We start from the raw sequence: 27,254 nt of genomic DNA on the forward strand, positions 1-27,254 counted from the left end.
TTCGACCTATGAGAAAATCGACATTTAAATTTCGATATGAATACATAAATAATTCTATTTGCAAACCCAAACACGCACATCTAGCGTTTTGTCCGATTGATTCTCGATATAACGAGTCAAAGTCCTGAAAACATCGTCGGTGTTACCGAAATATCTAGAAACGAACGGAATCCGCGTTGAGTCTTGATATGGAGGGACTTTAATACCTTTAGCTTTAGCCTGTTAGCTCGGACTGCATGTGTGTTTATATCAACAATAACACACTCTCGTCCATATATTTACCTCATGAATGAAGATTGTTGACATGTTCGACGACTGATGCTGTTGAAAGGGCGTGAAGAAGTGAAAAGTGAAGGAAGCTGCTCGATCCTCAGGGATGTAGTGTTTGTTTAGGTGGGTTTTTGTTTCTCTAACGTGACACATGTGCGTTTATTACCTACAGGATCGATGCTTGTGTTTGTTTAATGCTTTTATCTCGATTGTGTTTGTTTTCAAATAATATCTATGGCAGGACCGCGTTTACAAATGCATGCAACAGGAATGTCTTTAGTACGTTGATATATAAACACATATATACATGGATATATGTGTTTATTTTTAATATAAACATACATAATTTGGCCAAAATGTCGAGTAAGATAAATAAAGTTATGCATGATGTCATCTTTTGTCTTCATGTCTTCATCAGCAGCCTTTTTACATATATTTGTGCATGCATTTCTAATGTTATGCATATGACAGATCTGTCGTGACGTCGTTTTGCGTGCTTAACGTGCATCTCAGACGTGATAAACGTGGGTTTACCTCTCAGTTTATTGATTTTAATGTGTGATTATGTCATTTGTCCATTCTGTTTGGCCACCATCATGTAACCAGAGCGTTTATCAAAGCTGATTGATTTGAGATATCAGAAGTTCAGGCTGTTTAGGCTCAATCTAATCACTGCTTATCTCAAATCAAACACTGGATTTGTTGATCTTGAACAATAATGAGTGTTTTAACAATAAAGATATGTCATCTAGTGGCTTCACCCCAAAACAAAACAAGCTCGGCCTTGCCAGATCCAGTCTGAATCGACAGTTTCTCGTCGCTGATGTCATTGGGGTTATTGCAGCAACCCTGTATGTGACCCATTGACCCACGGCTGAAGATAAGGGCGAGCATATTTAGGGGCTGATGTTCACCTCTCTTTTTGTGTCTTTGTGAAGACAGGAACGCTCAGGCAACATTCCACGACGGACGGAGAGGCTGCTTCGCGTCCCGGTGCCGGAGTCGGTGCATTTCAGGCGTCCGCAATGGAGAAGACAGAGAAGAGGCCTGGATACTTTGCCAGGTGAGATGAGGTTGGGTTAGCATAGTTCACACAGGAAGCGCTTGACGGGAAGCGAGAGCCAAATGAACAGAGGGCCGTACATTAAGTGCTGAAAATGGTGGTAGTGCTGATGTGGTTGATCTGAAAGAGGAATTCGTAAGCTTTTGGTTGTTGCAGGGTATTTTGACTAACGCAGATTTTGCTCTAAATGATGTTGCTGGTGTGGAAAATCTAAAGGAAAATCCTATTTCTGCTACATAAGAAAATCATGCTTTGGTAATTTATATGTATCACAAAAAATCTAAATTACGCTGTATTTAGTAATACGTATGACGTATACAGTCAAAATTATGACATACAAACTCAAAATTATGAGATACTAAGCCATATTTATGACATAAAAAGGTTGAAATTGTGGCAAAAAAGTCAAAATTATGGGATGCAAAATCATAATTATGACATAAAAAGGTGAAATTGTGATGAAAAAGTCAGAATTATGAGATACTAAGCCGTAATTGTGAGGTAGTAAGTCATGTTTATGACATAAAAAGGAGGGATTGTGACAAAAAAGTCAGAGTTATGAGATATTGAGCCATAATTATGACATAAAAAGGTAAAATTGTGACAAAAAAGCCAGAACTATGAGATACTGAGTCATATTTATGACATAGAAAGGTGAAATTGTGATGAAAAAGTCAGAATTATGACATACTAAGCCGTAATTGTGAGGTAGTAAGTCATATTTATGACATAAAAAGGTGAAATTGTGATGAAAAAGTCAGAATTATGAGATACTAAGGCATAATTGTGAGGCAGTAAGTCATATTTATGACATAAAAAGGTGAAATTGTGATGAAAAAGTCAGAATTATGACATACTTAGCCATAATTATGAGATAGTAAGTCATATTTATGACATAAAAAGGTGAAATTGTGATGAAAAAGTCAGAATTTTGACATACTAAGCCATAATTATGAGATAGTAAGTCATATTTATGACTTAAAACGGTGAAATTGTGATGAAAAAGTCAGAATTATGACATACTAAGCCATAATTATGAGATAGTAAGTCATATTTATGACATAAAAAGGTGAAATTGGGATGAAAAAGTCAGAATTATGACATACTAAGCCGTAATTATGAGATAGTAAGTCATATTTATGACTTAAAACGGTGAAATTGTGATGAAAAAGTCAGAATTATGACATACTAAGGCATAATTGTGAGGCAGTAAGTCATATTTATGACATAAAAAGGTGAAATTGTGATGAAAAAGTCAGAATTATGACATACTTAGCCATAATTATGAGATAGTAAGTCATATTTATGACATAAAAAGGTGAAATTGTGATGAAAAAGTCAGAATTTTGACATACTAAGCCATAATTATGAGATAGTAAGTCATATTTATGACTTAAAACGGTGAAATTGTGATGAAAAAGTCAGAATTATGACATACTAAGCCATAATTATGAGATAGTAAGTCATATTTATGACATAAAAAGGTGAAATTGGGATGAAAAAGTCAGAATTATGACATACTAAGCCGTAATTATGAGATAGTAAGTCATATTTATGACTTAAAACGGTGAAATTGTGATGAAAAAGTCAGAATTATGACATACTAAGCCATAATTATGAGATAGTAAGTCATATTTATGACATTAAAAGGTGAAATTGGGATGAAAAAGTCAGAATTATGACATACTAAGCCGTAATTATGAGATAGTAAGTCATATTTATGACATAAAAAGGAGAGATTGTGACACAATAGTCAGAATTATGAGATAATAAATCATTATTATGACATAAAAAGGTGAAATTGTGAAAAAAGTCAGAATTATGACATAAATCGAAATTATGATGTAAAAATAACTGATACAAAATGATTGATTAGGTTAGAAATTATGAGAAAAAAATCCCAAATGTTGAGAAGCTAAGTAATAATTATGACAAAAAAAAAATCAACATTGAGATACTGTGTCATAATTATGATAAAAAAGTCAAATTGTGATTTAAAAAAAAAGGCAGAATTATTATATACAGAGTCAAAATTATGAGGAAAAAAGGCAGAATTAAGAGATACTATGTATAAACGTGTGTACAATATATAATAATTATGAGATAAAAAGTCATCATTATGAGACACCATGTCATTATGATATACAAAGTCACAATTTTAAGACTAAAGTCATAATGATTAAATACAAAGTTGAAATGATATGAGATACTGTCATAATTATTAAATTAATCAAAATTATGATATAAATATTTTAAATGTATACAAAATGTCGTAATTCTCACATAAGTTGGGACTTAAAGTAGGGCTTAAAAAATAGGACTTAAAAATGTATGAATTTATTATTTATCTATTTTGAGCATAGTTGATAAAAAGATTAACCAAAGCATTTTTCCTTATTTGTCAGAAAAGGGCTTCCTCATGAATCTGACTTTTAACATAAAAGCAGATCATGACTTTGATTCCAGTGAATGCATGACGTCATAAAATGTGTTTTGAATGCAGTGTAATATAGCCTAGAATCTAGACGCGCCCCTAGCGGCAGCAAATTACATTTGCTTCTAAGGTCAGTCTAGTTACTCTCAATTCACTTAAATTTCCGAAAAATCCAAGATGTACCGGGCCAATCACGAGTCGGTGGGCGGGCTTAACATGATGACGTCTGACCTGCGACCATAAGTTCAGTCAGACATGAATTCCTGGTTCCGTGAATTAAGCGTGAAACTGAACAGTATTTATATATTTTTTTACTTTTGATACACACCCACGTCCATGTGTCCTGAGCAGGAGCTCGTTACATCTGAACGCGCTGTGGTGTAGAATACGCAAACACCGGAAGCGATCTGTGGCGTGGATACGACACTCATTGTTTACACAGCACAAGAGATTGTGGATATATCGGCTATTCAAAATGGTAATTACTTGCGCTTGTCCTGGTTGTTCAAACCCATTTAAAGCTGAAAAAGATTACGTTTGCTTGCGCAAACTCATCCTGGACTTTTTTTTACATATTTCCCCTTTCGGTGTTTGCGTATACTACATCAAAGCGCGTTCACATGTGACGAGTCGAATCATAGATATGCTAAACTCGTGCTCATGACAGATGGACGTGGGTGTGTATCAAAGGTAAAAAGAAAATTATATAAATACTGTTCATTTTCTTGCAAAAACCGATCGTTTCGTGTCTTAGGACATCAATGTATCGTCACGAGCCGCAGGGTGTAATTTGGATTTGTCTGTGCATGTTTTTGTTTACTTTTAAAGGTTTAGTGCCCATCTATGTCTATTATTTAGCTGACAGACTGCACAGTGCACTGACTTTTGTTAAAAATCTTCGTCGCTCTGACTACGTCACCTGACCGACTAAGTCTCTGATTGGTTGTAGCGCTATCCTATTGCGTGGCGAGGAGTTTGAAAGACAACCGTTTATCCCACCCCTCCGGTTGAGCCCTGTCTATGGAGAGTGCCCAGACCCTACATTTATGTGGGTCTGGCTTGCCAGGCTAAGTGTAATATGCTTTAGATAAAAACATCTGCCAGATGCATAATGCAGATGAGCTGCTGTTGCTGCAAGCATAAAAAATCAGAGGTGATTTATACTGTCAAACTTCAACAGGCATTATAAAAGTAGTTCACATGACTCATGCATGTATTCCAGATCTTCTGAAGTCATGTGATAGATTCAAGTGCCAAACAGACTGAAGTTGAAGTTATTGACTGATAGTCTTCTGTCATTGCTCTTTAATATCATTTAGTGGTCAGACTCGAAAATGATAATGAATGAAATGAAACGAAAATGAATGACCCTAAACTTAAAGAAAAGTTAAAAATGTTGCCTTGGTAGCCAAGTGAGATAAGCAAGTTTAGGCTGAAACGAAAGTAAAACTTAAAGTAACTCTATGAAGAAATTTTTAAAAGAAAATGATAAAAGCACACAACAAAATTATTAAAACTAAAATAAGATACTAATACTAAAATATTTATAGACATTATAATAGTATATAAATAATGCAAAACTTTTTACTTTTAAAATACTAAATAAATTTTAACGTATTTAATGTGGATGTATTGAGATTGTAGTGTAAAGAAATATATATAAAAAACAAGCAAATAGCAAAATTGCTTAAACATAAAGTAAAATTTAAAAATAAATACAATTTTAAAATAGTTTAAAAAGCTTTTTTATTTTTTAAAATATTTTTTTTTTTTTAAGTACAATTTTCACTATTCGATGTATAGAGATTGTAGTATGAAGGCATATATTTAAAAAAAACAGCAGCTCATAAAAATGGCAAAAGCATTAAAAATAATTATTTTTTTTTTTTTTAAATTTAAAATATAAAAAGTGTTTTTTTAAATTGCCAGTGTGGGATGTATAGAGGTTGTAGTATAAATAAATATATTAAGAAAAAAAAAATACTAAAATCAAAACAGAACCTAAAAATATACATTTAAAAGCAAATAACAAAATTACTAAAATGTAAACGAAAATTAAACATTAATAGTAATTAGTAATTAATAGTATATAAATAATATGAAACATATTACTATGAAAAAACTAAAGAATGCTTAACATATTTGATATGGAACTATTGAGATTGTAGTATACAGAAGTATTTTTAAAAAGAAAACAAAAGGTAATAAAAATGGTATAAAACATTAAAAAAAGTAAAAAATGTATATGTTTTTGATATGTTTTTCTAAATACAATTTTCCCTGTGCAATGTATAGAGATTGTAGTATCAAGAAATATAGTTAAAACAGAAGCTAATAAAAATGGCAAAAGCATATAACAAAATTACTAAAACATAAAGTAAAATAAAAAAAATAATTAAGTAGTTAAAAATAAAAAAAATGTTTTTCACTTTTAAAATACATATTAAAATGTATTTTAAAATATTAAATTAAACTCTAATCAAAGTATTAATAAAACTATAGTTGTGTGTGTGTGTGTGTGTGTGTGTGTATATATATATATACATATATACACTTCAGTTTTGCATTGGGGGGGAAAAAGCTAATAAAAATTACACAAACAAAAAAATACTAAAATGTAAACTAAAATAAAAAAAAAATAAAGTATAAATTAACAGCACATTACTAAAAAGATCACTAATATTAAAATAAACCTAAAAATTAAAATCTAATTCAAAGTATGACTTAATGCTATAAAAGTATGGGATGTATTAAGATTGTTTTTTTTTATTATCATGTAGGAGTAATCCTTCTGAAACACATTTACAGTACAAAACAGGAGAAGGGTCAGCCTGATATCTCTCGCTGGATCACATGCTGTTATGATCTGTTTCCTGTCATTTGTGATATGGGATATGAGCTGGACGGAGGAATGTGTTCGTTCTCTGTTTGTGTGTGTGTTACTGCAGCAGAGTCTTTCCTGCGGCTTCATCTTTGAGCGTGTCTCTAGTTTGATCGATCGGCTTCCCCTCGCCGTCATACGCCATTAGACGATCCTCTTCTCCGGTTTCCCTCTCAGTCTTTCTCTGTCAGTCTGTTAACAGATGAATCTCACAGTAGAACATGACGTGATATATTTCAATAGCTGTAAATGTATTTTGTAATAAACTGAATTCAGTAAAGCGAATTTGTGGTTGCCTCTGTTCGGCCATCTTGGCTCTGGCCACTGCAGTTTCACCCAGCAGAGGAAAAGAGTCACAAGTCTTTTTATTTTTTATGAAGTTGTTTCACTGTTGCTGTTTTGACAAAGTCGGTGCTGATAATGTTGTATTTTTGTTTTCTGGATCGCAGGCTGAAGAAGAAGCGGCAGCTGAATAAGAGCCAATCAGAGAAAGCGGATGCTGAGCAGAACCAATCAGATTTGGAATCCAAGACGCCAGTTATCCATGAGCCCGCTCTTATTGGACCATCTCAGGAGAGGAATGCAGAAAGAGAGAGAAGCCGGACTGATGGATCCGGTAAACATTTAGACGCATTGAATGTGGATAAAGTAGGGATTTTAACCAAATTAATAATTTTTCTTGGAAATTTTATTTTATTTTTAGCATATATTTTAAATCTTACAAATTCAAGTGTAGTTTTGAGTAGGGCTACACAATTAATCAAAATAAAACCAAAATCGTAAACTTTATTATTAAATCGCAAAGGCTGAGTTTTAATTAATGTTGATAGGTAGCAGTGTTATTTTAGTGCTGTTTATATACTAATATTTATTAATTTGTTGAATTAGCTTTTCATTTTATTAGGTTTTAATTTTTGTGCTTTTCTGTTTATTTCCTTTTTTTATGTATTTTATTTGTCCATAATTTTATTAAGTTTATGTTTGTCTTTTTATTTGTTTTTAATATTTTCAGTTTTCATTTTAATTTTAATATTACAAATTTTATGTGCTTTTGTCTTTTTATTTAGTTTGTTTTAATCTTTTTATGTTTTCATTTTTAATTTTATTTTTAATAATTTTATTGTGTTGCGGTATGGTAAGTTATGGTTTTCTGTCAAAATAAAACTTAGGTTAACATTTTAAATTGAATAGATGAATAATTAATAAATATTTTAGTTCAAAGTTCATAATAAATATTAGTAAATTATCAAAAATATTAGCATTGTAATTTTACACTTCTAATGTAAAATAAATTAAAAATGTAAATTGCAATTAGATTTTTCCCTTAAATTATGCAGCCCTTGATTTCACCAAGAAAAAAGCCAAATAAAATATTCAATTTTATCAAAACAAATAGCCATGAAAATATCAATTTTTATTTAAAATTTGTATTTTTAATTTTTTTTAATTAACATTTTAACATTTTTATGATTTTATTTAATCAATATTAAGAATAATTTAATTATGAAATGTTAAGTTATTTATGAATTATTGGTAAAAAATGTTTTTCCACCATGAAAATGGCCAAATAAAATTGTCAATTTTACATTATTTAAAATATTTATTTTTAAAATTGTATTTTTTATTTTTACATTTTTATTTAAATTTAAAAATTAAGATTTCAGTTTTTTCATGTGCTTTTGTCCTTTATTTGTGTATTATTTTATTTTATTGTTTTTTAATTTTAAATTTAACTTATTTCAGTTAGTGGCCAAGGCAATATTTCTAATTTTCAAAATTAAAATTTTAATGTTAAAATATTCAGTGTTATTTTAATTGGCTATTATTTCAAATTCAATATTTATATAGTTATTTTATTATTGAATCTATGTATTTTATTTATACATTATTATTATTATTATTATTATTATTATTATTGGAAAAATTGATTTTTCCACTAAATTATGCAGCCCTGGATTTCACCAAGAAAAAAGCCAAATAAAATGGTCAATTTTACCAAAACAAATAGCCATGAAAATATCAAATTTTATTTAAAATTTGTATTTTTAATATTGTATTTTTTATTTTTCCATTTTTATTTTATTAACATTTTTACATTTTTAAGATTTTATTTAAACAATATTAAGAATGATTTGATTGTGTTAAGTTATTTATTAATTATTGGTAAATTACATTTTTTAAATAAAATGGTAAATTTTACATTATTTAAAATATTTATTTTTTAAATTATTTTTTTTATTTAAATTTAAAAATTAAGATTTTATTTAATCAGTAATAAAGGTTTAATTTAATTGTGAAACATTATTTTATTAATTATTGCTAAATAATATTTTTCACCGCCCATGTGGCCTTGATTAAATCAGCAAAAAGGAGCAAATTGTGTAGCAAATTATTACATTTGGATGCAAAATGATTAATTCCAGCACATGACACGTTCACAATATGACCAGGAGATAGATTAGAGTAGATTTTGATTTGACTTGACTCTGTGTTTGTGTGGATTACGGACTTAAACAGAAAGTTTGCCAGCAGATGAGCTGTGAGTGTGTTATTTATCTGAGCCAGACAGATGGAAGTTTCAGGAAGAGGGTCATAAACCTGACCTCACTAACACATTCCAACCTGCAGGTGAACCCTAACGACTGGGTCAAAGGTCACATGATGTTTGTTAAGGAAGTTACAGAACTGAACCAGACCTTACAATGACCAGAACATTCACACAAAAGCATCAGAAACCATCTAGAACACACTTGATAATAAATAAGACACCAGTTTAGAGACTTCAGCTGATACTGATTGTTTAGTGTTTTTGTTTGGAGTTTTTGGCTGATGTGCAAATGATGAATATATCATGGATGTGTGTTCGTTCCTGTATATTGACATCTGTTCTCTAGTTTCAGAGCACTGTGGTGTTGAATGACGCTCGTATTGTTCTTTATATTTGATGAACAGAGTCAACAGCGGCTCGTTACGCAAGCCTTTATTCAAATGCTGATGTCTCATCTAAAATTAAAGTCGTTTGTACAGTTGGTGTTGATAGGAACCAGTGTTATTTTAGTGCTGTTTATATACTAATATTTATTAATGTGTTGATTAGCATTTAATTTTTTAGGTTTTCAGTTTTCATCATTTTAATTTTGTGCTTTTATCCTTTTTTTTTATTTTTAATTTTTTTTTTTTATTAATTCTTTTTACCATAATTTTAATGAGTTTATGTGCTTGTATTTTTTTATTTTAATGATTACTAATTTTGTGCTTTTGTCTTTTTATTTAGTTTTTAAAAAATCTTTTCACGTTTTTATTTTCAAATAAAACAATATAAAAATAATTAAATAAAAAATTTAAATAATATAAAATAAAAAACATCTAAATATTATTTTTATATTTTTTAAATATTAGTTTATATTGTATTGTTTTGTTTTATTTTGTATTATTTAATTTATTTAATTATTTTATATTGTTTTATTTATTTCGATTTTAATGTTCTTTTTAATTATTTGTGCTTTTGTAATTTTTTTTTTATATATAATTTTAATGTTTGCAGTTTATTTTAATTTGAATTCAGTAATTGTATGTCCTTTTGTCATTGCTATTTATGTCATATTCTTGTATTTTTCAGGTTTAATTTTGTCATTATTATATATATTATATATTTTTAATATGTCTATGTGTTGTTGTTTTGTTTTTTTTAGTTTAGTTAAACTAAGTCAAAATGAGTAATTTTTCCTTGGTAGCTAGCTGAAATAAGATACATTTTAAATAATATAAAACATTTTTTTTTTTTAATATTAGTTTATATTGTTTTGTTTTATTTTATATCTAATTTTTAATTTAATTTATTTAATTAATTTATTTCAATTTTATTTATCTCCAGCATTTTATTAAAAAACAGATTCCCAAGCAAATTCCTAGACTAAAATCCACATATTGTGATTGTACAGTAAAACACCGTAGTATCTGACAGAGATGGATTGTGTGTGGAATTAGAGAGTGTCATTAAACCAGTGTTTTCTCAGTGTCTTGCTCAGCAAGTAGTAATTGCAATAATGGTACAGTAATTTAGTTCAGATAAAAGCCTCTTCTAATGTCTGTACTTACTGAGTGTTTTGAATCTTTTCCTTCAGATGTCAACAGTAAATCTTGCAGTCAGACCAAGAAAGAGAAAAGTAAACCTCCAGGAACCGTGGAGTTCACCGTGAGTTTGTCTTACTGTACAAACACTGCTCAGCTCATCAATAAACTGCGTATATATTAATACAAAGTTTGGGATCGGTAAGATTAATAATGCTTTTTAAAGGAGACTTTTCTGCTCATCAGAAAAAAATACTGCAAATAATATTGTGGGTTTTCTGTTTCATTATACTTTAAAATATAATTTATTCCCATGATGCAAAGCTGAATTTTCAGCATCATTACTGCAGTCTTCAGTGTCACATGATCCTTCAGAAATCATTCTAATATACTGATTTATTACTTTAAATATCAATGTTGGAAACAGTTGTGCTGCTTAATTTTTTTTGGAACCTGTGATGCTTTTTACAGGATTCTTTGATGCATAAAATGTTAAAAAGAACAGCATTTATTTAAAATAAGATAAAATAATTATTTATTTATTTTATTCAGCAAGGATGTGTTAAACTGATAAAAAAATATATAGTAAAGACTTATATTGTTATAAAAAAATATATATTTTAAATAAATGCTGCTATTTTTAACTTTTTATTCATTAAATAATCCTGAAAAAAAGTATCACAGGATCCAAACTGTTTCACTGTTTCCAGCATTAAAGATAAAAAAAATAAAAAGATATATTAGAATGATTTCTGAAGGATCATGTGACACTAAAGACTGGAGTAATAGCTGATGAAAATTCAGCTTTGCATCACAGAAATAAATAATATTTTAAAGTATATTAAAATAAACAAAACTGATTTTGAATTGCAATAATATTTCAGAATATTACTTTTTTTTTCTTTTCTTTTTTATTAAATAAATGTAACTTTTAAAGAGTTTTTCTTTTTTTTTTTTTTAAACAGTAAAAATCTTATTGATCCAAAATGTTTGAGCAGCAATGTATATTTGTCTGAATGTGTGGATGATCAGGTCGGACCAAAGGACACTTTAAACAGCATCGCTCTGAAGTTCAACATCACCCCGAATAAACTGGTGCAGCTGAACCGTCTGTTCTCCTACAGCGTTGTACCTGGACAGGTGAGTTTCCTCTCTTGCTCTTTGTAACTGTCATTCAGTAAAACCAAAATCTAACATCACTTTGCTCAATCAATCCCACACAGAAACTGTTCGTTCCTGACGTGGACCAATCAGAAGGTGCTTCTCAGGTCAACGGCTCCTCTGAACATTTCACCGCGTCGCAGTCGTCAGAGAAGGAGCTGAAGGTAAAACGCCTGATTTTCTCATTTTCTCTGTAAGAATCTGTCAAATACAGGGTCATGAAGCACAAAAACCTCCAGCATGAATCACAACAGTACAAACTGGATGAAGCAAAACAGTGTTTGAATATCATAAGGAAGACAAACACTCTTGAATGTGTTTGAACTCTTTTATGAGTCAGACTCTTTCCATAATACAATGCGCTGCACTATAATAAAACTATAATAAAAATATTGTTTATAATTACAGATGTAAAAATTATTTACATAATTATATATTTACATGTATTTATTAAAAATATTCAGATACTTAATTTGTAAGCAGGTTAAAAGTCATATGTTTGATTATTTACATCATTATTCATAATTATTTATGGGAATGAGTGTAATATATTGCTAGACCAGCGTTATTATAGTTAACTAAAAATAAAACAAAAACTACTTGAAATATATATTTTTTTACCTGAAATTATTTTTTTTTAAATTTTATTTTAAACTAGATTATTTTCTTAAAGCCCCCCTGAAATTAAGTTAATATCTAAGAAAAAATATTTCTATCAGTAAATTCAATTGTTCAATAAATTCAAATGTTAATGTTTACATGACCCACATGAGAGGTAAACGAATAAAATATTCCTCTTTTGGTAAGAGTTTCATTTTGATCACTGTTTGATAGGACGGTGAATCGAGCAGGAGGTCCGGACGGCCCGTGCGTAGAGAGACGTCACCCCTGTCTGAAGATGAAAGTCCGGCCACCGTCAAATTCATCAAGATGAGCTGCAAGTACTTCACTGACGGCATGGTAAGCGTCACATGATGCTGTTAGTTTTAAAAGTTAAAAGTAGTGTGTTACAATCAGAGGTCGCGTTAACCGAAAATTGTCCGTCATTGACGGAATTTTTTTTTTTTTTTTTTAGAAATGACGGAAAAATCTGAAGGCCGTCCGTCACTTTGACAGATTACATTGAGGATGATCTGTTGTAATTTGTAGCTGTAATTCCCACTCCTGTCCAGTGTGGCAGCAGAGCACTGAATCCAGAACAAAAACGAAACTGTCACGAATCTTTTGCCATGAGTTTGATTACATACAGGCGACTACACAGAAGCTGCAACGATCTATTTCGATCACATTAAAGAGCGCCAAAACGGTATTTATTGCTTGAATTTCCTAATGAAATCGACATAATTTGAGACTTGAGACTTGAGACAGGGTGTGGTGTTGAACATGAAAAGTTAAGCAGTCTCATTTGTTCTATTCAAAATAAATGCCTATATTATAAAACTATATTGTCCTGAAAATGTGAACAAACAGAAATGCAATTAAATGTGGTATTAAAATTCAAATATGAAAATTAAAATGAGGAGAATAATGGATTATGACCGAATTTTTACGACCCTGTCCGTCAAAATGACTGGCAATGTTAGTCTAACGCAACCTCTGGTTACAATATAGCGTTACTTCATTAAAAAAGTAACTGATTGTGTTAGTTACTTTTTATGAGACGTAATGCATTGTTACTTTTACATTACTTTTTCACCTGAGCTAGGCTTGCTTATTTATTTTTAATAACAAAAAAACAAAAGATATATTTTTGTCAACTGTAAAGGCCCTTTCTTACTAAAAATGATAGGAATAAACCTCAGCCTGAAGTGAATAAATGTAACTTCTGTTATTTAAAAAAGTAACTTGTAAATTCAAAAGTACTCTGTTACTTTATTAGTTACTTTTTATGAAACGTAATGTATTACGTTACTTTTGTGTTACTTTTTTCACCTGAGCTAGGCTTGCTTATTTATTTTTAATAACAAAAAAAACAAAAGATATATTTTTGTCAACTGTAAAGGCCCTTTCTTACTAAAAGTGATATGAATAAACCTCAGCCTGAAGTGAATAAATGTTACTTGAATTTAAAAGTTACTTTTTCAAATAAGTAACATTTATTAAAAGTAATCTGTTACTTCATTAGTTACTTTTTATGAAACGTAGTGTATTACGTTACTTTTGTGTTACTTTTTTCACCCGAGCTAGGCTTGCTTATTTATTTTTAATAACAAAAAAATATATATATTTTTTTTGTCAACTGTAAAGGCCCTTTCTCACTAAAAGTGATAGGAATAAACCTCAGCCTGAAGTGAATAAATGTTACGTAATAAATGTTACTTATTTAAAAAAAGTAACTTGTAAATTTAAAAGTAATCTGTTAATTTATTAGTTGCTTTTTATGAGAAGTAATGCATTGCGTTACTTTTACATTACTTTTTTCACCTGAGCTAGGCTTGCTTATTTATTTTTAATAACAAAAAAAAACAAAAGCTATATTTTTGGCAACTGTAAAGGCCCTTTCTCACTAAAAGTGATATGAATAAACCTCAACCTGAAGTGAATAAATGTAACTTGTGTTACTTATTTAAAAAAGTAACTTTTAAATAAATGTAAAAGTAATGTTACTTTATTAGTTACTTTTTATGAAACGTAATGTATTACGTTACTTTTGTGTTACTTTTTTCACCTGAGCTAGGCTTGCTTATTTATTTTTAATAACAAAAAAACAAAAGCTATATTTTTGGCAACTGTAAAGGCCCTTTCTCACTAAAAGTGATATGAATAAACCTCAGCCTGAAGTGAATAAATGTTACTTGAATTTAAAAGTTACTTTTTCAAATAAGTAACATTTATTAAAAGTAATCTGTTACTTCATTAGTTACTTTTTATGAAACGTAGTGTATTACGTTACTTTTGTGTTACTTTTTTCACCCGAGCTAGGCTTGCTTATTTATTTTTAATAGCAAAAAAAACAAAAGATATAATTTTGGCAACTGTAGAGGCCCTTTTATACTGAAAGTGATATGAATAAACCTCAGCCTGAAGTGAATAAATGTTACTTATTTGAAAAAGTAACTTTTAAATTCAAAAGTAATCTGTTACTTTATTAGTTACTTTAAAAAAAGTAACTTATACCACAAAAAAAAACACTTAAATGGCACTTGAAACTGTAAATTCATGTTATAACAATCATACTATTGAAGAAATGTACTGCATTATTTAGGAGTATGTATTAATATATGTATTATTAATTTTGAATGGATAATTTACCCAAACGCAATGATTTGCTCACACTCATGTCGTTCAAACCTGTATGACGTTCTTCTGTAACATTTAATACAATTAACAAACAAAACTACTACAAAATCATTGAAATTTCAGTCTGTTTGTCATGAAGAGCATTACATAACTTCTAAAGAGGTGGAATATAGTGCAGTACTGTTTGATGGGACTTTTCTGTCATTTTTGGAGTTTCACAAAAGAAAAGTCCTCTTTTTGAAGGGAAATGGAGATGAATTAAACTCTTGTAAACGTCCACGTTAGAAAATGTAAAACTGTCCCAAACGCACAAAAACAACAACAGAGAATTATTTAAAATGTAAAAACAAAAAGTTAAAAAATGCAAATGTCCATATGAGACATCACAGTTCGTTGGCATGATTTTTGACTATAAAATCTGTATCAGTGATGCAAAAAAAAGTCATCCGATTACATAACTTGTAATTTAGTTATAGGACTCTCACACCTTCTGATCAAACGTGATGCATTTTTACTCAATATAGTGACATGCTTCAGCTTTAATTGAGTTTCCTGGGATCTGTGTTTGATTTGTTGTCCTGCAGGGAGTTGTGGGAGGAGTGATGATTATAACACCCAACAACATCATGTTTGACCCGCACAAATCTGACCCGCTGGTGATTGAGAACGGCTGTGAGGAGTACGGTCTAATCTGCCCCATGGAGGAGGTGCTGTCTGTGGCTCTGTATGACGATGTGTCCCGGATGAAGCTTAAGGACGCACTGCCATCGTAAGCAACAGACTCCTTCTTCTCTTGTGTTGTTTCTTGTTTCTGTTATGAAAATCTCTTCTTTGTTGTTTATTATTTTTTAAATATTTCATTTAAATGATTATGTGCTGGTGTTCGCTGCTGGGAATGAGCTGCAGGTTTTGTTTTGCCATCATTAGGATTTGATTATATACCAGAAGGACTTTTATCATGCAATCTATGAGCAGCCGGATCCTTTGTGTTTTGATCTGAAGGGGTTTAGCTGCTTTAATTTCTCATGGTTCGGTTTGTATCACAGATCTGTGGTTTTGATTCATTGACAATTTATGGGTCCATGGTTGAAATTGAATTAATTTAGGCTGATATTTTAACACTGAATGACCAATGCCAATCCAGTTGTTAATGAAATGTATTTACTTTATTAAAATATTAATTTTTTTACATTTATTACTTAAAAGTAATTATTTATTTTCATAGCATTTAGTTTTTCATTTATTTTACTTTTTGTATTTTATTTTATACAATTTATTATTATTTTTTTTACATTAAATTATTTAATTTAATTTATATAATTAATATTTCTAATAATATATAATTATTATTTTTATTAGTACATTGTATTTTATTATTTTATTTATTTAAATATTTATTTTGGTACATTTTATTATTTATTTATTTATTTAAATTTAATTATTTATTTAGTTTATTTTCATTAAATTTATTTTAACCTCATTATATTTTTTTGAATTGTATTTTTTTATATATTTAAAGAATTTTTTTATATAATTTATTTTAACTTATTTATTTTATAATTTATTAAGTTTAATAATCTATTTAAATTTAATTTAGATTAATTTAGATAAATGTATTTATTTATTTAAATGTAATTATTTATTTATTTTCATAGCACTTTTTCCCTTTATTTAATTTGTTGCATTTATTTTTAATTCCTTAATTTTGTATTTAGTTTTTCATTTAATTTATTTTTAATTCAATTTTTTTTTGTAATTATAAATAGAAATGTATAATTAATTATGTATTAATTATTTAATTATTGTTTTCATTTTTAGTTCACACATTTACAGAAAAGGCTCAGTGGAATACTGAACAATTTATATTGAAACAATGTGATGTGTATTGTTGCATATTTTGCACATTTATTCACCATGCTGCACAATTTCTTCATAGACTTCCATTGCCAATATATTACTGCAAATGCAATTTTAGTTCATTCTCACAAACTAATTGTTGAATCTAAATGATGTAAACCATCTTTTTCACTTTTTTTATTCATTGCATTTTAATTCTATTTTGACACCAAACACCACTTTTATTCCTTCAGTTTTATTCAGATTTATTTGTCATGTTCTGTTCAGTTGTCTAGTGTTTGTTCATTTTGAATGTATGGTTTGTTTTTCTCTTTAATTTCACCATCTCCACCCTCACAATGATGATGATAAAGGGCACTGTTGTCCGTGGCAGTGATGAACCCCAGATTTGATTATTTATTTTATATAATTTATTTTGAATTATTTATTTTATACTTTATTACGTTTAATAATCTATTTAAATGTGGTTTAGATTCATTTTATTTCTATCTTATTAAATGTATTTATTTATTTAAATGTAATTTATTTATTTATTAATTTTCATAGCATTTTCCCCCTTATTTATTTTGTTTCATTTATTTTTATTTTTTATTTTTATTTTAATGTTATTTGATTAATTTTTTACATTTTTATATAATTTATTTGAGCTTATTTATTTGATAATTCATTACGTTTAATAATGTAATTTAGATTAATTTTATTTTTATATTGTTAAATGTATTTATTTATGTAAATGTAATTGTATTTAATCTATTTTCATTTGTTTTTATTTATTTAAAATGTTATTGCATTTATTTTAATGTTGTTTATTACATGTATTAATTATTTAAATGTAATTCATTTTTATTTAATTGTAGATTTATTTTAATAAATTTATTATATCAAATATTTATTTATTTTAATCTATTTTTTTATCTTTTTATTTTTCTAGTTTAACTGATGTATTCATTCATTTATACTTTTTTTTTATTTTACTTTACGCATTTACAAAAAAAGGCTCAGTGGAAAACTGAACAATTTAAATTGCATTTTAATTCTATTTTGACACCAAGCACCACTATTATCCCTTCAGTTTTGTCATATTTATTTGTCATGTTCTGTTCCGTTTTGTTCAGTTGTCTATTGTTTGTTCATTTTGAATGTTTTGTTTGTTTTTCTCTTTAATTTCACCATCTCCACCCTCACAATGATGATGATGATGATGTTGGCTGCTGTTGTTCGTGGCAGTGATGAACCCCAGGATCTCTGTCCGTTATACAGGCCAGGCGAGTGGGAGGAACTTCCTTCCGAACGAGATCTGAACCCCTTTAGTCGTTACGAGGCTCTCGGCACGCCCAGCCGGCCAATCGTGTTAGACGATATCGAAACGGCCGTGTCTGAGATATCAGAGTGCCAGATCGCTGACAAATCGCCGTCGGATGAAGGTTTCACCGAACTGGAGCTGCTGCAGAGCGACTCTATCACTTCCTGCTCCGGCCAGGAGGGGGCGCCACTGCTGCAGCAAAGAAAGACGCCCACCCGGACGCCAACGGACAAATCCATCAGGTCTTATCGTGCTGAGGAAGACGAGGATGAAGGTCTTCACAACCGTTCCACAGAAGAAAATTCAGAGCTGCTACAGTCCCTTCCGGACAGGCTGGGTGAACCCACGGCACTGGTGCATGATGGGAAAGAACCTGTCGTAGAAGTGGACGATGTGACCAAAACAAAGGGTGAAACGTTAGTAAACGGAGTCTCGGCAATCGAGGCGTCCGCAAACGACCAAAAAGGGAAGGCGACCCTAGAGGACACTGGGAAATGTAGTTCGCCCGGACCAAATGTTGAGGATAATAAGGGACCAAACTCAGACGTAGAGCTTTCTGAAGCGGAGCTACGCAGACGGGCCAGTGAGGCCGAGATGAAGTCATGGCTGCTAAAAAGAATGCAGAGACCAATCGAAGGTGAGTCTGGTTGATTGACAGGGAGGAATAGCCAATGACAGCCAGGGACTGTTTTCAAGCAGCTGCCTTGCTGTCTACTGTCTAAATTAAGACACAGGTTTATTTTAGTAGTATTTATAATAAATTGTAGTATTTATTAGGGTTGGGTCGATAGACGATCAATAGACATCACGATGCTGAGCCGCAGCTGCAACCCGCTCGCGAAAAACACACACTGAATCACACTATATAGCCAAATGAAATGCATGCTTTCAATTTCCGCATTTTACTTATTTTATTATTATTATTATTATTATTATGAGGAAATAATAACAAGGAAGTTGTTGGCGATCACAATACAAATCGCAGTGAACTCCAAATGAATTACACTATAGTTCGTTTACATTAATAAATGAGGCATACAAAAACAGCAGAAAAAAATCTAAATAATTTTAATTAAATTAGATTAAATAAACTACACCAAATATAGCTTTTTCATGGTTTTACCATAACGAACAGAGCTTGGAACAAAAAACAAGAGAATATATTTTTTTCCATCGAAATACGAACGAAAAAATTTAAAGAAAAACTTTATTTAGAGCGTATGTGAACCTATAACACATTTGAATAAAAATAAATAATTGAATAAAGCCTAAATGTAGGCTACTGTAAGACTGAAAATGTAATTTCCTGCCCGTGACATACATTTTGATATGCAAACTCAATATGAAACGAAATATATTTTTAATTTCCAAAACACATGTAATTGAGCTTTGCTCTTGACACCATATTTTTTGCATACGTTTCAAATATATTTTGGCCAGAAAAATGCATATTTTTGCTGTGCGGGTAATAACAGCATTGATGAGAGACAAATTTGCAACCCACGCTCACAGGAAGCTCAACCCTTTAACTGTTGTTAGTATGTTGCAAAACAACAAAGTTTTGTAATGCATTCTGGGATTGCCGCCTTCTTTAGCCCGGACAAGGTTTTTAAGCAGAGCTCTAGTGTTCAAGCATGTTTAACAGATGAGGCTTTATCATTCCTCTCAGCAGAAGTTGATAGTGACATTGGAAAAACAAACAGAGGCTGAACACTTGCATAATTTCCCATATGTCCCTGCAGCAGAGTCAACATGATGCTTCTGTCCTTCGTGCACTTAATAACCAGTGTCTCCTAAATGGTGCAGAACGGTTTTCAGATATTTTTAGCTATCTGTTCTCTAGATAATCACGACTAATGAGGCCGGGAGACGGTCGGATGTTCAGAGCTGATATCTGATCTGATTAACAGACATGCTGCTGTCCAATGAAGAAAAGAGCAAAGCTCCGCCCATGTTCCTGTGCTTTAAGGTGGGCAAGCCAATGAGGAAGTCCTTCGCCACTGGACGGACATCTAGCCCCGCCCACACGTACATCAGCCGAGGGCGGCAGCCAGAGTATTGGTTTGCTGTGCCTCAGGAGAGGTACGAATGGCTACAATATAATAGAGAATTTAATATAAACGTGTTCCTAACCAATCCGTCCTGCTGTTTCTCCAAAGAGTGGACCACCTGTACTCGTTCTTCATCCAGTGGTCTCCAGACACTTATGGAAAAGACGCTCAGGAGCAGGGCTTCGTGGTCGTGGAGAAAGACGAGCTCACCATGATCGACAACTTCTTCAGTGACCCGGTTCCTCGAAGCTGGGAGGTGAGGAACGTGGGACTCCAGAACACTTCTATAAGAATACGATCAACATATAAACTTGGTTTGTTGTTTATCATCAGATCATCACCATTAATGAGGCCAAGAGACGCCAGAGCTTCAGTTTTGAAGACGAGGAACCTCTAGATCTTCTTCCTGTGCTGTTGGACCCCAGTGCTCTTCTGGAAGACACGCACATTGAGAAGGTCTCCATTATTTGCTACTTTAACCCCTTAAGCTTGTAATACCAGTCCTGGTAGAGGAATTAGGGATGCACTGAAATGAAAATTCTTGGCCGAAGTCAAATAAAATTAAACACTGGGCCGAAGGCTGATTACACGATTACATGAACACGGTTTTTTTTCCCCATGTATTTTACAATTTTTTTTTCACCATTATATAAATTAAATAGCCAATATCTGCTTTTTGACAATTTTGCTTTGCTTTTCAAGAAAAAAAATCAATTACAAAACAACAATTTAAAAATGTTTATCTAACACTGAACATTTTTAACATTTTAGTAGCCTACCAACAAAGCACACTTTAACTTAAAATGAATAAGTTAGTAAAATAACATTCTTTGACCATTTTTAAGACCTTTCAAAACAAAAAATTTCAGATAAAGATGTTCATGTCTTTCTTTCTTCAGTCGTAAGGAAATAGTTTTTTGCATAAAACATTTCAGGATTTCTCCCCATATAATGGACTTCTATGGTGCCCCGAGTTTGAACTTCCAAAATGCAGCTTCAAAGAGCTCTAAACGATCACAGCCGAGGAAAAAAGGGTCTTTTTTTTTTTATAACAATTTAAATTCTTTTTAACCTCAAACGCTTGTCTTGTCTAGCTCAGCAAGATGAGTGTTTAAAATTTAAGTATATAAGTTGTAAATGTTTTTTTAGATAGTTTCACTAGATAAGACCCTTCTTCCTCGGCTGGGATCATTTAGAGCCCTTTGATGCTGCATTTTGGAAGTGCAAACTCTGGGGCACCATAGAAGTACATTATATGGAGAGAAATCCTGAAACGTTTTCCTCAAAAAACATCATTTCTTATCGAATGAAGAAAGAAAGACATGAACATCTTGGATGACAAGGGGGTGAGTACATTATCTGTAAAATCTTGTTCTGAAAGTGAACTACTCCTTTAATTTTCGGTTGCCGAACATTCGGTGCATCCCTAGTTCTACTGATCTTGGATGAGTAAATTAACAGCGAATTTTAAATTTTTTGGATGAACTAATCCTTTAACTCTTCAAAGATCCATGTTAAAGCAGTAGTTCACTTTCAGAACAAAAATTTACAGGTACTCACCCCCTTGTCATCCAAGATGGTCATGTCTTTCTTTCTTCATTCGATAAGAAATTATGTTTTTTGAGGAAAACATTTCAGGATTTCTCTCCATATAATGGACTTCTATGGTGCCCCAGAGTTTGAACTTCCAAAATGCAGTTTAAAATGCAGCTTCAAAGGGCTCTAAATGATCCCAGCTGAGGAAGAAGGGTCTTATCTAGTGAAACAATCGGTTATTTTCTAAATGTACAGTCGTGGCCAAAAGTTTTGAGAATGACACAAATATTAGTTTTCACAAAGTTTGCTGCTAAACTGCTTTTAGATCTTTGTTTCAGTTGTTTCTGTGATGCACTGAAATATAATTACAAGCACTTCATACGTTTCAAAGGCTTTTATCGACAATTACATGACATTTATGCAAAGAGTCAGTATTTGCAGTGTTGGCCCTTCTTTTTCAGGACCTCTGCAATTGGACTGGGCATGCTCTCAATCAACTTCTGGGCCAAATCCTGACTGATAGCAACCCATTCTTTCATAATCACTTCTTGGAGTTTGTCAGAATTAGTGGGTTTTTGTTTGTCCACCCGCCTCTTGAAGATTGACCACAAGTTTTAAGATCTGGGGAGTTTCCAGGCCATGGACACAAAATATCAACGTTTTGGTCCCTGAGCCACTTAGTTATCACTTTTGCCTTATGGCACGGTGCTCCATCGTGCTGGAAAATGCATTGTTCTTCACCAAACTGTTGTTGGATTGTTGGAAGAAGTTGCTGTTGGAGGGTGTTTTGGTACCATTCTTTATTCATGGCTGTGTTTTGGGGCTAAATTGTGAGTGAGCCCACTCCCTTGGATGAGAAGCAACCCCACACATGAATGGTCTCAGGATGCTTTACTGTTGGCATGACACAGGACTGATGGTAGCGCTCACCTTTTCTTCTCCGGACAAGCTTTTTTCCAGATGCCCCAAACAATCGGAAAGAGGCTTCGTCGGAGAATATGACTTTGCCCCAGTCCTCAGCAGTCCATTCGCCATACTTTTTGCAGAAGATCGATCTGTCCCTGATGGTTTTTTTGGAGAGAAGTGGCTTCTTTAGTGCCCTTCTTGACACCAGGCCATCTTCCAAAAGTCTTGTCCTCACTGTGTGTTCAGATGCGCTCACACCTGCCTGCTGCCATTCCTGAGCAAGCTCTGCACTGGTGGCACTCCGATCCCGCAGCTCAATCCTCTTTAGGAGACCATCCTGGCGCTTGCTGGACTTTCTTGGACGCCCTGAAGCCTTCTTAACAATGCAGTGGAAAGTTTTTATCGGGATTATGTTAATTTTCATGGCAAAGAATGACAATGCAATTCATCTGATCACTCTTCGTAACATTCTGGAGTATATGCAGATTGCTATTATAAAAACTTAAGCAGCAACTTTTCCAATTTCCAATATTTATGTAATTCTCAAAACTTTTAGCCACAACTGTATATACTTTTTAATCTCTACACAGAGTACACAAAGAGCTAGACAAGACAAGCATTTGAGGTTAAAAAGTATTTAAATTGTAATTTTTTTAGATTGTTTTGCAAGATAACACGCTTTTTTTCTCAGCTGTGATCGTTTAGAGCCATTTGAAACTGCATTTTGGAAAGTTCAAACTCGGGGGCACCATAGAAGTCCATTATATGGAAAAAAAATCCTGAAATGTTTTCCTCAAAAAACATAACTTCCTTACGACTGAAAAAAGAAAGACATGAACATCTCAGATGACAAGGGGGTGATTACATTATCTTAAAATTTTTGTTCTGAAAGTGAACTACTCCTTTAAGATCCACTGGGATTTGTTTGTGATAATATGTGATATAAATGGTGATCATTGTGATTCATTTGACGCTGTTCTCTGCAGTTGTCCACTCGTTTGCCGGCCCGTGTTCAGGGTTATCCGTGGCGTCTGGTCTACAGTACGGTGGTACACGGAACCAGCCTGAAAACCCTGTACAGGAATCTGTTGGAGCTGGACTGTCCTGTGCTGATGGTCATCAAAGACATGGACAATCAGGTACACACTACTGTGACCGCTGTCTTTGTAAAACTGATGAAACTGCTGTCGCTGTGTTAAAAACTTATTTGCTCCTGCAGATTTTTGGGGCGTTTTCCACTCACCCTTTCCGTCTGAGTGAGCACTATTATGGGACAGGAGAGACCTTCCTCTACAGCTTCTGCCCAGAGATCAAGGTGTGTTTCTGACCTACACAGACTTTTGTCCTGGCAAACAATCAGAAACACACCCTAGAAAACCACTTAGCTGTCAAAATCTTCGAATCTCTGTTCAAATTAATTCAAAGTATAATGGCTCTCAGTATCTTCAAGTAACAGTTGTAGTTTGTCTTGATGTTTGTCTTTCGTTAATGATGCTCAATGTCTTCAGGTTTACCGCTGGACGGGTGAAAACTCATACTTTGTGAAAGGAAACACGGATTCTCTTCAGATCGGAGGAGGAGGGTGAGTTCAGACATTATTTACAACATTAAACCAAAGCCTCAGACAAGCAATCTGAATTGATGCCCAGTTCACAAATGAATCGTTCCTTTGAACTGATTCTTTTTAATGAACTAGATGAACCAGTTCACCAAATTGGACTGAATCGACTGAATCAGTTCAAGGCTAAAGCAGCACAGATATCTAAGTTACTCAATCGAAACTCACTTTTAGACTCCTGACAGTCACTCTGAATCAAAATAAGCCAAAAGGAACTGAACAGCACTCTGAACCGTGTTTTAGTGGCAAAAATAAAAAATAAACTCTAAGATTACAAGATTAAAGTCATAATATTTCAAGAATAAAGTTAAAGTATTTGGAGAATAAAGTCGAAATTACGAAAATAAAGTCAAAATATTATTTTAACTTGATTCTCAAAATATTTGACTTTATTCTTATATTTCTTATATTTCCAGTCATTGCTATGATTGACAGTAATAACCGAACGAAACAGATGACAAGCTTATGTCAAAAAAAGAGCTGTGCACTTGCTATACTATATACTTCAGTGTGTTAAAAGTACTAGTTTATTTTACTAGTCATTTTATAATAAATCAAAAAGCAAGACTTGAAAAAACTAGGGAGTTGAAATGGCAGCTGCAGCCAATGATTGATCCTCTGCTGCCATCTTCTGGTTATATGGGTAATTTCATGTCATTTTCATCTTTAAAAGAAGCTGTTTCCTGTAAAAATAAATTATTTTTTCATGCCGTCTTTATGAATGAAAAGTAAATCTTTAAAGTGAATTTTATTGCACAGCTGTAGAGTTGAAAAATAATAATGCTTTGAAATATTACAAGATTTAAAAAAAGTGTTAATGACTATGAAGGCAAGTAAAGGATTATTAAGAATACTATTAGGATGTTCTTGAAGAGAAGTATCGCTAGCTAGCTAACGTTAGCCTAAACATGTTATGATAGCGTTTAGCTGATTTTTTTTTGTTTCCAGCCAAAATATCAAAAAATTCTTAAACCAAATATTTTCTAGACGAGTAAAAAAAAATTTCAGAAAAAAAAACAGGTAAAAATTAGACACATTTTTGCTTGAAATAATAAGCAAAATAATCTGACAATGGGGTAAGAAAAATAATCTTGTTTTCTGTTTGAAATGAGATTATTTAGCTTGTTCTAAGCAAAAACATTTTTGTTTTTTTCTGAAAACAAGAAAATGTTTTTTACTGGCCTGGATTTAAGAATTTTTTTGATATTTTGGCTGAAAACGAGACACATCTTTTTGCAGTGTGTACAACTATACAGGTGCTCTCCTGGGATTACAAGGCTTGGCATTTAAATGATTTGTTGTTGAATAATCTGAAACTGAATATTCATGCCGCTATCATTATTTACGATGTTGCAATTATTATTTTTCTCAGTTTCTGATAAGAACGAGACAGTAGAGGAGTCTCAAGGGTGTCCACCTTTATATAGCACATATAAAATGAGCTTCAGCGGAAGACTGCTCCGTGCATATGGTCAATTTAAGTAAGCTGGTCCTTTAACGCTCAACTGTCCGTTTCCCAGGGGTCATCTGGGCCTGTGGCTGGATGCCGACCTTTACCACGGCACCACGTCCAAATGCTCCACCTTCAGCAACCTGCCACTGTCCTGCAAACAGGACTTCACCGTCCAAAACTTGGAGGTGTGGGCCTTCGAATGAACACCTACATCCACACGCTAACCCCCCGAGAGACACGCCACGCTCACGGCATGATGACATACGAAGAACCGTTCGCTCTACTTGACGCTTTATCCCGTACTGTACGAGGCTGTTTGTGAATCCGGATGACGTGGTTTAACCTGGTTTCTCCTGGTCTGAGCTTTTAGACTAAAGCACGGAGAGATAAATTCGTGGCAGCGATGCCGCCCACAGCTATCCCAGCATGCAATATTCTCCTGCTGAAATATAACCGATATATAAACACACATACGTGTATGTGAACGGCGAGGACTGTGTATGATATTCGGGAAGCGTCCCAAGACGTCTTCGGTGGCCAAATCTGTCGCTTTTAAGGCCAGTTGCTCAAATAGTAATTTTTGTTTACATCGTGGCAGTTTGGTGTATTTTCACATTGGTTTGACGAGAGCGCAAATGCCAAAATCCACGAATTGGTTTTGTTGACCAAAGCAGTTTGTTTTATATTTCAATTTTTTCTTTTTCTATTCAAGTTTTTTTTTTTTTTATATCGGACGTGACGTGATCATTATTGTTTTGGTGTTTTGTGATATTTTCCTTTTCTAGTTCGTTTGAAAGGGAAGCACTTGAAATTATGCCAGTATTACTCGTGAACACTATGGTAACCGCACGCCTGATTTCATTAACCAAGTTCTAGCAAATCAGGTTCACCACTGCGTTTGTGTATGCAATCACTGAGCGACGTCACTTCCTGTTATGCGGTAGCACGACTATACGAGTCCAACTTTAGGAAAGCGTGAGCAGATGCATGGTGCAAAGTTGGAGGCTTGATGGGTGGCACAGCTCTTTGGAAACGTCTATTCATTTCACTACTAAACGCCATCCGTGGGCATTAACTAACCGCGTCCATTCCTAAACCGCATTACATGGTCCATTAGAGAGGAAAAAAAAAGTTTACAAGTGTTTCAAAGTGTCTCTGAATTCAAACACTGTCCAGTTGTGTATGGTATCCTGTGAATGTCATATTTATTGTGTATTTCTGTGTTTTAAAGTGAACCAAATAAATGCAATAAATGAAGAGATAAATGACTCCTGTTTCACTGATTGAATATACATTATTTAATGCAAATATTTGTTCTTTTAATACCAGAGTTCTTTGAATTTGACTTTTTGAAATTTAAAGCATGGAAACCCCATTAAAATAACTATATTCCTGAAGAGGTACTTGAAA

General features: G+C 32.3%; 1 protein-coding gene across 1 annotated transcript; it reads left to right on the forward strand.

Moving 5' to 3' along the window:
* On the forward strand, nucleotides 1–27,109 carry LOC141348579 (nuclear receptor coactivator 7-like). Its single transcript, XM_073852855.1, has 16 exons — nucleotides 1–393; nucleotides 1,209–1,333; nucleotides 7,098–7,264; nucleotides 10,773–10,843; nucleotides 11,752–11,859; nucleotides 11,943–12,044; nucleotides 12,715–12,840; nucleotides 15,705–15,889; nucleotides 18,205–18,917; nucleotides 20,191–20,362; nucleotides 20,440–20,587; nucleotides 20,665–20,787; nucleotides 23,760–23,912; nucleotides 23,993–24,088; nucleotides 24,282–24,355; nucleotides 25,912–27,109. Exons 2-16 carry the CDS (start codon nucleotides 1,296–1,298, stop codon nucleotides 26,045–26,047), a joined length of 2,412 nt encoding a protein of 803 aa, XP_073708956.1. The 5' UTR covers nucleotides 1–393; nucleotides 1,209–1,295; the 3' UTR covers nucleotides 26,048–27,109.
* The last annotated feature ends 145 nt before the right edge of the window (nucleotides 27,110–27,254 follow it).

Source organism: Garra rufa, chromosome 13 (assembly GCF_049309525.1).
Source record: "Garra rufa chromosome 13, GarRuf1.0, whole genome shotgun sequence".
Classification (NCBI taxonomy): domain Eukaryota; kingdom Metazoa; phylum Chordata; class Actinopteri; order Cypriniformes; family Cyprinidae; genus Garra; species Garra rufa.